At 42.4% G+C, this 13189-nt stretch overlaps 1 protein-coding gene across 2 annotated transcripts in view; it reads left to right on the top strand.

Annotated features, from left to right (window-relative positions):
- The window catches only part of fbxo38 (F-box protein 38), a 28034-nt gene extending 16785 nt beyond the window's left edge, over positions 1–11249 (top strand). For both annotated transcript variants that reach the window (XM_086023962.1, XM_086023963.1), the window contains exons 14-21: positions 1060–1689; positions 1892–1992; positions 5586–5688; positions 5919–6085; positions 8038–8183; positions 8844–8947; positions 9959–10072; positions 10149–11249. In XM_086023962.1, coding sequence (XP_085880088.1) covers positions 1060–1689; positions 1892–1992; positions 5586–5688; positions 5919–6085; positions 8038–8183; positions 8844–8947; positions 9959–10072; positions 10149–10327 — 1544 coding nt within the window. In that variant the 3' untranslated portion in view covers positions 10328–11249. The remainder of the gene's footprint in view (positions 1–1059; positions 1690–1891; positions 1993–5585; positions 5689–5918; positions 6086–8037; positions 8184–8843; positions 8948–9958; positions 10073–10148) is intronic.
- The last annotated feature ends 1940 nt before the right edge of the window (positions 11250–13189 follow it).

Below are 13189 nucleotides of genomic sequence, written 5' to 3'. Positions count from 1 at the left end.
CCTTTCTTTATTGCCAAAAACAAATACTCGGTTTTTTTTTTTGATTTAGTTTTGGTTCATCCAGATCTTAATTTGTTTTAGACAGTAACACAGCACCTTAATTGAACTCTTGTCACTTAGTCATGTCGCATAGTCATGATAGCCAACATTGGCGTTCTGAAGAATTTGACCCAAGAGTATCATCGACCGGCTGAACAAAGAGGATCCAAGGACTGACCCTTGAGCGACCTCACGTTTCATGGCCATTTAATCAGATTTAATACTGTCACCGGTCACAAAATAACATCTTTCGTCCAAGTAGAACCTGAACCATTTTAGGAATGCTCCGTTTAGTCCTACCCAAGTTTCCAACCTGTCCAACTGTATATTATGATACTGTATCAAAGACTAGATATGTCAGTGTTCAATCTTATATCATTTAGTACTTTAGTAAGCGCTGTCCCCATCCTGTATATTACAGTACATAATCCTGTAAATATGTGATCCTTGGTGTGGCTAATGTAGCATGCTAAACTATCGGTGGCAGCAACAGCAAACTCACGCCATAAGTCACCCATTAGTTGCCATGACTACTTTTTTCTTTTACTATTTTTTCTTCTACTATTTCTTCCTATTTGTTACTTTTTCCATTTTTTTCTACTTTCTTTCGCTGGTTGGCAAATGATGCATTACCACCATCTTCTTTAGCGTGCGGCGGTTGCCACAACAAGGATTTACTATTAACAGCAGCAAAAGACGCACTAACTGACCAGGATTCTACCTTTGGCCTAAATGCGATGTGGGATTCTAGTTTAGAAAAGACATTTTAAACTAAAAAGAACAATTTTTCCATAGTTAGAAGCGGAGCTTTCAATTCAACCGTAACTTGTTCACTACCATCAACTAGGTTAGGGAACGGGACCGAGCTCTTCTGTTCTTGGGCTCAGTTTTGTAAAATGAAAATAATGTGGCTTGTGATTCTCTGGAGCAACTTAGAGTTTGCAGAATCAGGTAATTGCTTTGATCATGAAATTGTGTCAGTTAGTCTACCAAAATCTTAATGTATCTGTGCGTTTCCAGGTAAAGGAAAGACTCCTCTGCGGCGGACCAATAACGTGCCTGCATCAGTGTCGACCTCTGGGGATCAGGCGAAGCCTCCTGCGTCAGAGGGCCGCTGTGAAAAGAGCTGTCAGGTGACCAGTGAACAGATCAAAGCTGACATGAAGGCTGCATCCGAGAACAGCCGGAGGACTAGCAGTAAAGGAGTTAACACGGAATCGGGGCAGCAGGGCACAGTGCAAGGCACCGGGGTCGGCGGGAGCGGGGCAGCAGAAAGGCCGGCGACCGAATGCGTGGGCATGATCGATCCCGGGGCGGCCCCGAGACGCCAGAGGGTAGATACTGGGAGCGGCAGGACTAATGGGAGCACAGAAAACCACTCTCGAACACATACTGTTGACAGTAGCACCAGGGAAGTTGGATTACGGCAAACCTCTGGGACTGCTAGTGTAGCACATCTGGAATCCAGAGGTTCTGCTGAAAACATGACTTCGGAACAACCAGCTGGTCAGAGACACAGACGGACGGCTGTCGCTCAGCGTTCAAGTTGTAAGCGAACTCTGGCCAATGATGAGAACTCCTCCGTCCCCAGACGACCTTTGACCCGGTCCTGCACTCGTATGTCCTCTGTATCCCTGATGCCCGAGACAGGTAATGATACGAATAATTGAAAAAGCTCGATCAAGATAATCTGAGGTCACTTCTGAAGGGAATACATTTTCCACCGAGATTTTTCAAACACTATGTCAAAAGCCAACAGTCTTAAGTGACTTAAGATGGCTGATAGGATTTGGGGTCATGTTGCTTAGGTGAATGTTCCTTTTCTTAACACCCTGTTTTTATGCACGAGTAGATCTTCCAAGAAGCAGGCCTCGGGTAGCACCGAGAAGAAGAAGAATGGCTGACAAATCAACAAGTACTTCAGACCCGGTGACTGAGGACGACCACGTACAGGTAAACACACAGACAGTACACACTCCACTTTTGCTTGCGTGTGTTCACAATGACAGTGCGGGAGATTCCTCAGTTTATGGCAGTACCGATATTCGGAGTTACGAATGGTCCGCAGTTTGTACATTTATGGGGCGATTTTCACATGAATCTTTTTATGACCTAGTGTAGGTTAGTGATGGATGACAGCATATTCATGCTTGCTCACAAATCCAGATTAAGTCGTTGCCTTAGGAAAGGAACTCTGTCATAAAGGCATACTATCACAACCTTTGTTAGTTTCTGTTCCAATGCCCCATGGCTTGATTGGCACCAGAGGTGAGCTGTCCCTAGTGTCTGCTCGGATGAGACATTGCCATCATCATACTTGCAATTTGTGAGGACAACAAGGAAAGCGGATTTTTCACAGCTTTCTCAGTGATAAGAAGAAAAGAATGTATACCGTCCAGTGGAAAAGTATGTTCCCTCTTGAAGCCTTCCACAAACAGTCATACAGTAATTAGTTTTTATTTTATTTTATTTTTTATCTTTTTCTTTACACTTCACAATTATGCGCAACCTTGGTTTAGTCTATCAAATGAAATGCCAATGAAATACATTGTATTACATTACATTGTGGTTGTAATTTGAAAGTTCAAGGGGTGCTACTGGTACAAGTGTACTTTTGCAAGCCACTGTATGTGGAGAAGGTTTTAGTAAAGTATTGTCAAAGAACCTAGAGCGGAGGTTACATTTTTGTCGCAGGCCACATTGTAGTTACGGTTTCTCTACGAGGGCCATACAGACTGTGAACGCATGTACACTGTAATTGTATGATCGCCTTTATTAAGTAAAAGATATTGTTCAACTATTTTTCAATTTGTTTTAAAATGGGGATTGATAGCGAAATTCTTGCAGTATCTCAATATTACCAAGAGCAAAGACAATTTGCAATTGCAGTATTTTAGCAAGAAAACATGAAGGGGCCGCACATAATTTGCCTGTGCGGGCCACATAAAATGATATGGCAGGCCAGCTCTGGCCCCAGGCCTTGAATTTGACACCTGTGACCGAGAGAGTATGTCAACATTTTATGAAAATTTGAAGAACTAAATAAAAGAAGTGACTAAAATCAGCACAGAAAGATATTAGAGTGGACATCAAGTCAAACATTTTCCTTGCAATAATATGTTCTATGTGACCCCACTAGTCTAAACACGGTATTCTGATTAATATTGCATTGGTGAAAGAAGAATATGGACTAAGCCACCCATTTTCAGCCATCCAGGGAGCTGACATTTTATGCAGCACTGCCACCTGCTGGTGATTGAAATTGACACCAAAGTGCCCGCGGGCTCGCCTTGCGATGTTATGGCTCAGCTGTTTTTCCCGTTTTGGTCACATGACATTTGCAAGACAAGCCTGTGGGCACTTGGACTTCAATTTCAGTCAACAGCAGGTGGCAGCGCTGCATAAAATATCAACCTCCTTGGTGGTTGCTGCACTTTCTGACATATATTCCCAATCGGGCAGGATATGCTTCAAAATGTTTATTTATTTAGTTATTTAAATCTATCTGCCCTAACTTGTGTTTAGGGAACACTGTCATAGAGTAATAGTGTCCAGCAGAGCGCAGCATCCGCAACAGAGGCTCCGAGTAAGAGGCTCATATTCTAAAAGCGAAGAAGAGCCATACACTGTGTTGGAAAAGCAGTGTGACAGCGAACGTTATAAACAAAAGTTATATTTTTTTAAGAATATAAATTATAGCCATCTCTGGGGGCGGCCATTTTGTCACTTCTGTCGACTGAAAATGACATCACAACTGCTCACGACGACCAATCACGGCTGATCCACAAATGCCATGATCCACAGAAATTCAAAAATAGATGAGAAATGAAATAATTGACGTCTTTAACGAATCACGCTGAGAAGCATTAGCCTCAAATGAGGAAAACATGCAACAGCGGTGAACGGCTGGCCTGCATAAATTACCCATTCAAGAACACAGCGACCACTCATCCAGGAGGTCACAGAGGAACCCAGGAAACCATCCAAAGAACTGCAGGCCTCCCTCACCTCAGTGAAGGTCACAGTGTTCATGACTCAACACTGACGAAGAGACTGGATGTGACCTTTGTGGCAGAGTTCCAAGGCAAAAACCACTGCTGACCAAAAAGAACATAAAGGCTCGTCTTTTACAAAAAAAACTAACCAAAAAACATCTGATTGATTTGCAAGATTTTTCAGAGATTATCCTACGGATTGATGAGACAAGTTGACTTTCTTGAAAAGTGTGTGTCTTCTTGCATCTTGCGGAAGTGTAAGAGTATTTCAGAAAAAAAATCCTACCAACAAACGTCAAACAGTGGCGGTCATGTGATAATGTGGGACTACTTCCCCAATTCAGGACCTGGACGTCTTGCTGTGATTGCTGGAACCACGAATTCTGCACTTTACCAGCAAATCCTCAGGGAATAGGCAGGCCATTAGTGTGTGCCCACAAGCTGAAGCTAATTTGGGTTCTGCATCACGGCAACGATGGAAGACAACCCATTTCTGAATGCCCCCCAAACAAAGAAGGTTTTGGATTGGCCTTAGTCAATGGGCTCGAATCCGATTGAAATGTTTTGTTGTGACCGTAAAAAGGTTGTCCATGCTCAAAAACCCTCCAGTGTTGCTAAATTAAAAGAAATTTTGCAAGGAAAAGTGGGCCAGAATATCTCCGCAGAGATGTGAACGACTCAAAACGCTTCATTTCGGTTGTTGTCACTGAGGGTGACTCGACCAGCTAATCGGTTTTAGGGGTGTCAGGACTATTTCACACAGGGCCAGGTAGCTTTGAATATTTTTCTCTTAATGAATAAAATCACCATTTAAAAAAATGCATTTTATGTTTACTTGAGTCATGTGTGTCTAATAAGTATTTAGTTTAATGATCTTAACCTTGAAAGTGGGGAAACTGCAGAAAAAGATAAGAATTTATGAAGAGGGCAAATACTATTTCACTGCTGAAATAAATGTTCTCTGTTTGTGTTCCACAATATTGTCATTTATATAAATCAATCTGTAGTAGCAACAGACATTTTTCATCAGTTCACCGTGCGTTGCCATGTAAACAAAAAGGGCCAGATACAGAGTAATGATATATTAATGAAATGTAAAAAAAAAAAAAGAAAGAAAACACTCTTGTTTGAACAGTGAAGGTACTGGCCAAAATGATCCCATATTGCACCACTAGGTGTCACATTTGACACAGAATCTGGTCTTGACTTGAAGTTTTAGTCAAACCTCCTTGACTTTGGTTGAAGTGTGCTCAAAGCAGTATGTTTAGGTTCTTTTCAGCTGACTTAAAAGATTATTTGCAAATGGCCCCGGCCATGCGCACAACATCTTTTGCGGTTCTGAAAAGTTCAACATAAGTGAAATTCCAAATACAAATCTATTCAGTTATCTTTATCCAACTTAAAGGCTTTCCATGTCCATATATGTATGGCCTTAATCATTAGTTTCCTCTTCCGCCAAAAGGTTTCCCGACAAGTCAGGTGGTAATTGCTCTGTCAGCATAATGTTGGCAAGCAAATGACCAAAACAAAGTGTTCTCTCAACTCTTTCAGGTGTTGACCCTTAAGAGTAAGAACCTGGTGGGCATTACTCTGACCAACTGCGGCATCACCGACCTGGCCCTTAAAGATTGCCCCAAGATGATGTTCATTCATGGTACTGCACACGCACGGATGTGATGTTTATTCGACAACAACAACAACTCTTGCGAGGGTTTGACTTGCTCCAATACTGCGAAACAACGCGCTTCATTTTGCATGTCATGAATACTTCTCTCCATTATTGTGCCCCTCTGACTGCATCTGTTATATTTGTCTGCTTTTGGCGTTCACTAACCCAAGTTTCCTTTGGCCTCTTGTCCCCACCGCCCTTTCCCATGAGTAAAGCTACCCGATGTCGAGTGTTGAAGCAGCTGCAAGTGGAGAGCGCTCCCATCGTGAACAGGTTCGACTATGCACAATGTAAGAAGCTGAACATGGAACAGGTCCTGGATCAGATTCTGAGAATGCCTCCCGAGCGCAACCGCATCATCTACATGCGGCCCATGCACCAGGTCGGTATGCTGCGCTCTCTCAAAGGCCAAAGTCGTTATGCACTGTGCCTTGGGTGCACAGTCTTACCACAGAATAGATTCTTTGGAGTCACTAATGAGCTGATTTATTTGTTGTTGTTTTGGGGTTTTGGTTTTATTAGCCACTGAAAAAAAATCATCTACTGTATTTGATGTTTTTGGCGATCGGGCCAAAGCTCTGTCTAGTGTGAAAAAAGTTTTGCTTTGGCAACATCTTCTTCCAGAGGAAGGAGGGTTTTTTTCACATATTGGGAAGAGTATATAGCTTTGAGTATTGCTGTTAATACAGCGTTTGTGTGTGAATATTCAATATCTGAAGGAATACCACTCCCGGAACTCAATGCTAATTTTCTATTAGCCCCTCAATGTGATTTTACATTGAATGTTAGCATGAACATTTGCAATCTTTCCAAAACGAAATATGACTTGTATTTCACGGAAAAGAAAACACTGGGAGCCGCAAACACTTTTTGACATCTGAAATGAAGATGTAAATGGGACTTCTGCTCCTAAACCTCTGCGCACAGCGTCTGCAAATCAGGGCTGTAGGAAGACACTTTTATCTATACGCAGGATTGTAAACTTTTGGGAAAAAAATCAGATTTTCTTTTATGTAAGCGTTCATATTACATCCTAAATTTACATAAATCTACTATGACATCTTCCATGTGTGAACATAATGCATCCCGAAAGTGACCCGCATACGCAGAAGAAGAGACGACGTCACTCTTGACTTGGTGTTTAAGGAAGTAAATGTGGTACAGCGTGTCAGAGTATTTGGACAGTGCAGTGATTCGGTAGGAGGTCGACGAAATACGGTATTCATTGAAGACGACGTCACGTCATAACCGCGCGTAAAACATGAGCTGATCTGAGCCGTGGCTGAATAACTACTATCGCCATAAATGTCCACTTTATGCTTCATGTTTCAAGAGGGATTCAATTAAAGTCAAATACAAAGTCAATACTGTTACTCAAAACAACCGCAGAGTCGCTGTCAGCACTGATCGCTACGCCCGCGCGGAACGCATTTTCGGCTCCTGACGTCGGATGTATGCGACCTGGAGGTTCAGACCGCGGTCGCATTGCAAAAAAAAATCCCATAGGTATCCAATATAAGACCACATATGAAAGTGGCCAAAAATTTTGATTTAATAAGAAGACATGACATACGTTTTAGAGGCAAATAACATACACTTCAATCACATCATTTATTTTCCCAAGCCACGCTGAGCCACAACATAAGGAGGAAAGAGCCCTACTATAGGCAATTAGAAAGCTTTTTGGGAGGTAGGAGGGATTGTTACTTAGCTACTCGCAAATTTGTGTCAGGGCATCTATCTACCTTCGTTTGTGTACTTTATACATCTGTGTGTATTCAACCTGTTAAAGTATGAGTCCAGTCAAAAATGTATTTGCCATATTATGTGGCCCGCTAGTCTAAACATGGAATTCTGATTAAGACTGAATCCACCGTTTATATCCATGGAAAAGTGCATCCATTTTGACATTCTACTGCCATCTGCTGTTGAGTGAAGTTGACGTCAAAGTGCCTTGCCAATGTCATCAGGTATTTCCCCACTCAGGACCTCAATTTCTCCTTCAGGGACAAGTACGAGAAGATACAAGTATAAGACTTGATTTGCGAACGTCACGGCTCATCTGTTTCGTGGCTTTAGTCACGTAACGTTTGCAATGGGTGCCGCGGTGGGGCACTTTGACGTCAGTTTCTGTCAACGGCAGATGGCGGTAGAAAGCCAAAATGGCTGCACCCTAACATGGATGACTAGAGTAGATTATTCTAAACAATGCAGTATTCCTGAGAATACCATGCTTTGACTTGTGCGGCACATCCCATTTTTGACTTGACTTCCATTTTTATGCAGTTATGGTCAGTTACTTAACTGAAGTTTGTTTTGCTAACTTGTCTTCAGATTGACTCTGTGGCATTGGAACGTCAGCTGTTCCAGGGCCCCTATCCCTACCACATTGCTATAGTTCACGAGTTCAGCAATCCTCCAAACATACGCAACAAGGTCCGCATTCGCAGTTGGATGGACACCATAGCCAACATCAGCCAGTGAGTAGTTTCCCTGATTTATTCTGAAAGCAATTCTGGATTTCAACTGCATCAGGTCAAACGGTGCTCTTTTTTTTGCCTCTCAAGTGGCACAATTTCAGATATGTATCATGGCATGACATTTAAAAAACGCACGGTTAACAGGTCACATGGAACCTCTAACAAATGTAGAAAAAAAACAATCAACATGATCACATGTGAATATGAATTGTGAACTTGGACCTGCAGTCTAAATCCAGCCAAAAGTTTCGAAAGTGTCACGGGCTTTGATGTTGCCGCGGCTGCAGTTGTCTGACATTAACTATAGCCACCTATAAAAATGTGAACTGCCTCTTGTCACGCAATATTGTCATAATGGAAACCCCCAATTGTCAAGTCTTTGTGATCGCGTGAGCAGAGCTCCAAGTTGCGGCCTCCAGGTTGGACAAGTCCTTCCATGAGAAACGGAATTTTGAGGAATGTATTTTTGAAGCTGTGTTCATGTTACAAAGTAGCTTCAAATGTACGCAACACATTCCATAGTAAAAAAGAACTGGTGAATGTTTGTAAAGGTCTGCCCACAACTGTACTGTACGTCCACTCACAAATGCGTCTCCTGAATTTCATTCATTGCTTCCTACTAGCCGGAATATTCACTGCGTTTGCGCATCTGTTTTGCAGGGAGTTAATCAAGTACGAGTTCTTCCCAGAGGCCACCAGGACAGAAGAGGATGTGAAGAAGTATCCGAATTACCCCTGGGGCCGAGACATTTATACGCTGGAGGGTAAAACGCACGCGGACACAACTTCAGTACACTTTGGTCTAGTGCGGGGGGTCGGCAAACTTAAATACTGAGAAGTGTTTTGGGGGCGAGCCACCAAACCCGATAAAGTTTGAAAGAAAGTCTAGGACAGCACTGCCTGGAACGTCCCCGGCTGAATGATGGTCGGACTCCTTAACTGATGTGTCAGAAAGCGTTCATTTCTTGTGCTGAGCTAAAGAAAAGAAATAACAAATATTAGGATTTTATGGAAGTCACAGAACAGTATATATAAACAAATACAATTGAGTTATACAGTCTTAGTGAATGGTAACATGCATAAAAATGGGCCTCAACACAAAATCTGAAATACAGGAGCATGTGCAAAGGATATCATTTCTAGCGAGAGCAAAAAGACAGAAAAAGCAATCTAGAGGCTTTTTTCATGAATATTTATTCAGCAAACAGACAATAATCACCATTGGGAGGAAACGTACAATCGGTGGCAAAACGACAGAATATCGTATTGCAAACATACATAAGACAGAGCACCTGGATCTTTCGCATCTGTGGAGTGTCTAATAGTCTCAATATATTGTTTGACTTTGTCTTCAAACATGCCAATGCAAATGAGTGCTTTTCAATTAACACACACAACACCTGTGCGCGTGCCTTTTAATAGGATAACAATAGGAATGTACACGTTGTTGTTTTTTTTTTTGTTCCACAAGCTGATTTTCAAGCAATAGATGTTGAAAACAAAGTGAAAGATTTTGTTCTGTAAAAGACCACCAGTGAGAGCTCATCAGCTGTGCTGCGGGAAATTATCCAACGTCAATTATTTTGGCTCGGGCCTGACCCGCAACTATAATGACGACGAGCAGCGTAGACAATGGATGGGAGGATGACGATGCCGACACAATGTAGCGTGCCGGTCGTCTGGGTGCATAGGATTGTCACGAAACTGCGATAATTGCGCCTGCTACATTGACATGTATGTCAATGTACATTAACTAAGCTCCATGCCATGCTCAGGTCTGTTGGACGGCGCCCCCTACAGCATGATAACAGACTTCCCCTGGCTCAGGACTCTGAGAGCGGCCGACCCCAACAACTACGCCCGCTATGACTTCGAGGACGACGAGAGCAGTGAGTGCCATCGCTCCTGTTTAAAGCGGGATGCCCAATTCCTGCCTTTTACTCTCTTGTGTCGTGCCACCATTAGCCACCATCTACGCCCCGAGGCGGAAGGGTCAGCTGTCGGCCGACATCTGCATGGAGACCATCGGGGAGGAGATCTCGGAGCGGCGGCAGAGCAAAAGAGGAGTGTTTCAGAGAGTCGTGGTCCTCTTCCTTCATCACTGCGATACGCCGGGCGAACCTGTGGACGACGACTACATTTAGGACATTCGACTCGTTTTTCATTCGGGAAATGACGGCGTGTCGTCGATTGAAAGCAACTGTGGGGCGGGGCCAAAGATAAATACACTGCGAAACAGGCACTTTGTAAAGGTGACTCCAAATCATGAGAGCTTTTGTCTTACCAATTTCTTTCCTTTTGCATTCATGACGCAATTTGGAGTATTGTAGATCATATTCCAGCTGCATCTGATCCCCCTTTCTCATTCAAGCCGCAGTATTCCTTTACACCTAGAAATGACGTTTACAAATACATTAAAGTGTTATAGTCATGGCCTCATGTGTGTGGATATGTTACGCACTGTAGTGTTGTTTTTTTAATTTAGAGGGTCAACATTCATCAGAAAAAAAATGGAAGTTTCTTTTGCGTAGATGATTCCCACTGGTCTCTCTAGTGACACATTTCCACTCTGGAAATATCACTACCCAAATTGCCATTTTTTAAAATGGCTTGACAATGATCGTTTAAAAGGTGCACTAGAAAGGAAAACGTTTTGGACTCCTGCATGTAAGCTTATTGCATCCATACAGTCAACTAAAAGTTGGAATGTAGTCACTTCAGGACTGCTGCCTCAGTGTTGCTCAGAAACAAATCTGCACATGGCTGAAGGAGGTGTTTGGGAAAAAAGCATTGATCACATTTTAATTTGATTTTTTTTTTTTTTTTTTTTGAAGGCCTTGAGTTCCCCATCGCTTCTACCCTTGTGGGATTTGTCGAATATGGTTAGCTTTTTTGGTGGGTTGATAAACCTAAACAAATGAAACAACAAACGACAGAGGGGTTGTGTTTTTGTTGATCAAACAATTGTACAGACATTGTAGATAGTCATGTTCCTCCATGCTGTTTATATGTTTATAAGAAAAGGCTATTTCACATTATGTAAAAATAAAACTCAGCAGGAAATGATTTTACTGTTTTTGTCACATCCTACTCTCAATGCTGTTGCATCATTTGGAAAATCGGCGCTCAAGACAAATTTTAGGTTAGGACACTGAATTCGCCTTAGGTGTTCTTTTGCTTTTATAAATTTGGAGTTACTTTTAGCAAAACAACATACATTAGCGCAAAAAAAAAAAAGTGGTTACTGTCATTCTATTACAGTAGTTTAAAAAACCTGAGTGGGAGACAACATGCACATGACCAAGGAATTTTGGCTACTCTGCTCCAATAATAGCAAAAATGACAGACGAGTTACAGAGCAGAGCAGTGAGGCCTCTGGCAGCCGGAGATGGGACACCTGTACACCTTGTTCTAATTTCCACGCCACTAATCGCCGTGCTTCCTGCTTTGACAATTTGGGAGGACAGACAAGACATACGCATAGTCGAGAGTAGCAGACTGCTCTGCTGCTGTCACTCAGTGTAAACAGAGTGAAGCTGCACACAGCGCTCACTTGTCATTGAACTTCCTTTGACACAAAACAGCTACCTTGTTTCTGCACAGTTGGAACGTCACCTAATCTGATCTGCAAAATCTCCCGCAGAATCATTTTTCCAACCACAAGTCGACGCCACCTCGAAAATTCTCAAAAGACACAACACGATAAAAATAGGGGCTAAATAGGAGTATTGTTTGCGATTCAAGCATCACCAGTGCACAAAGCTATCAAAAATGGTTGAATGACTTTTGGGAGCCCATCAAAGAGTTTCACAATCAATTTTTACAAATCACGATGCAACGCGCCTTGAAAACCACAGTAAAAAAAAACAGCCCGTCGTGTTGTATTGCTTTTGGACGGAAGAGGATTAGGTCCAGTGAAGAAGAAAAATAGAATAATTCGCGATTCTCACTTTAAAGTCAGAATTCTGACTTTATTCTCACAATTTTTTACTTCAAAGTGAGAATTCTTAGTATAGTTTAGTATTCTGAGATAAAAATACAGAAAATGAAGATTAGGGCCAGTGGGGAAAAAAGTTTGGCAAGAGTTTCACTTTTATCTCAGAATCCTGACTTTATTCTCAGAATTCTCAATTAAAGTCGGAATTCTGACTTTAAAGTTTAAAGACTATATTCTCATAATTCTGACTTTAAAGTGACAATTCTGACTGTCAGAATCCGGACTTTGTTCTCAGAGTTCTCAGGAATTCTCACTTTTTTTCGGACGAAGATTAGCGCCAGCAGGGGCGGGGGTGGGGCGGTGCGGGATATTCTGAGAATAAAGTCAGAATTCTGACTTTATTCTCAGAATTCTCCATTTAAAGTGAGAATTCTGCAAATATTAAAGTCACACTTTAAAGTCAGAATTCTGAAATAAAAGTGAGAATGTTGCCAAACTATCCATGGAGTTTGCATGTTCTCCCTGTGCCTGTGTGGGTTTTCTCCGGGTAGTGCGAAACCGCAGTACCCGCAGAAACCTTCCCACATTCCAAAAAACATGCATGGTAAGTTGATTGGACTCTCTAAATTGCGCCTAGGTGTGATTGTGAGTGCAGATGTTTGTCTCTGTGTGCCCTGCGATTGGCTGGCAACCAATTCAGGGTGTCCCCCGCCTACTGCCCGAAGACTGCTGGGATAGGCTCCAGCACGCCCCGCGACCCTTGTGAGGATAAGCGGTATGGATAATGGATGGATGGAAGTGTCAGTCGGATCCTTGAACCTTGGCTCTCCTTACGAAAAGTCGCCCATGTCATTTATGGAGGTCGGTTGAGAGAATCACAAAACCTAATCTTGTTTTACTAAAAGCATTTGGAGTAGTCCGTTGCAGAAGCTTTTTACTCATCCTGTGACAGATGAATAGAAAGAACGTGTTGTTTACCTTGTTCTTAAATTTCTGCCTGTGCGACTCCTGTCCATATGAGGGATAAGACCGACTTGTGTGTTCGTGTGTGTGTGTGTGTGTGTCCGTG

Source organism: Filicampus tigris, chromosome 2, assembly GCF_054856515.1.
Source record: "Filicampus tigris isolate MCC_2025a chromosome 2, RoL_Ftig_1.0, whole genome shotgun sequence".
In the NCBI taxonomy this organism is placed as follows: domain Eukaryota; kingdom Metazoa; phylum Chordata; class Actinopteri; order Syngnathiformes; family Syngnathidae; genus Filicampus; species Filicampus tigris.
Note: the sequence above shows the minus strand (reverse complement) of the source record. Positions and strands in the feature narration are given on the sequence as shown.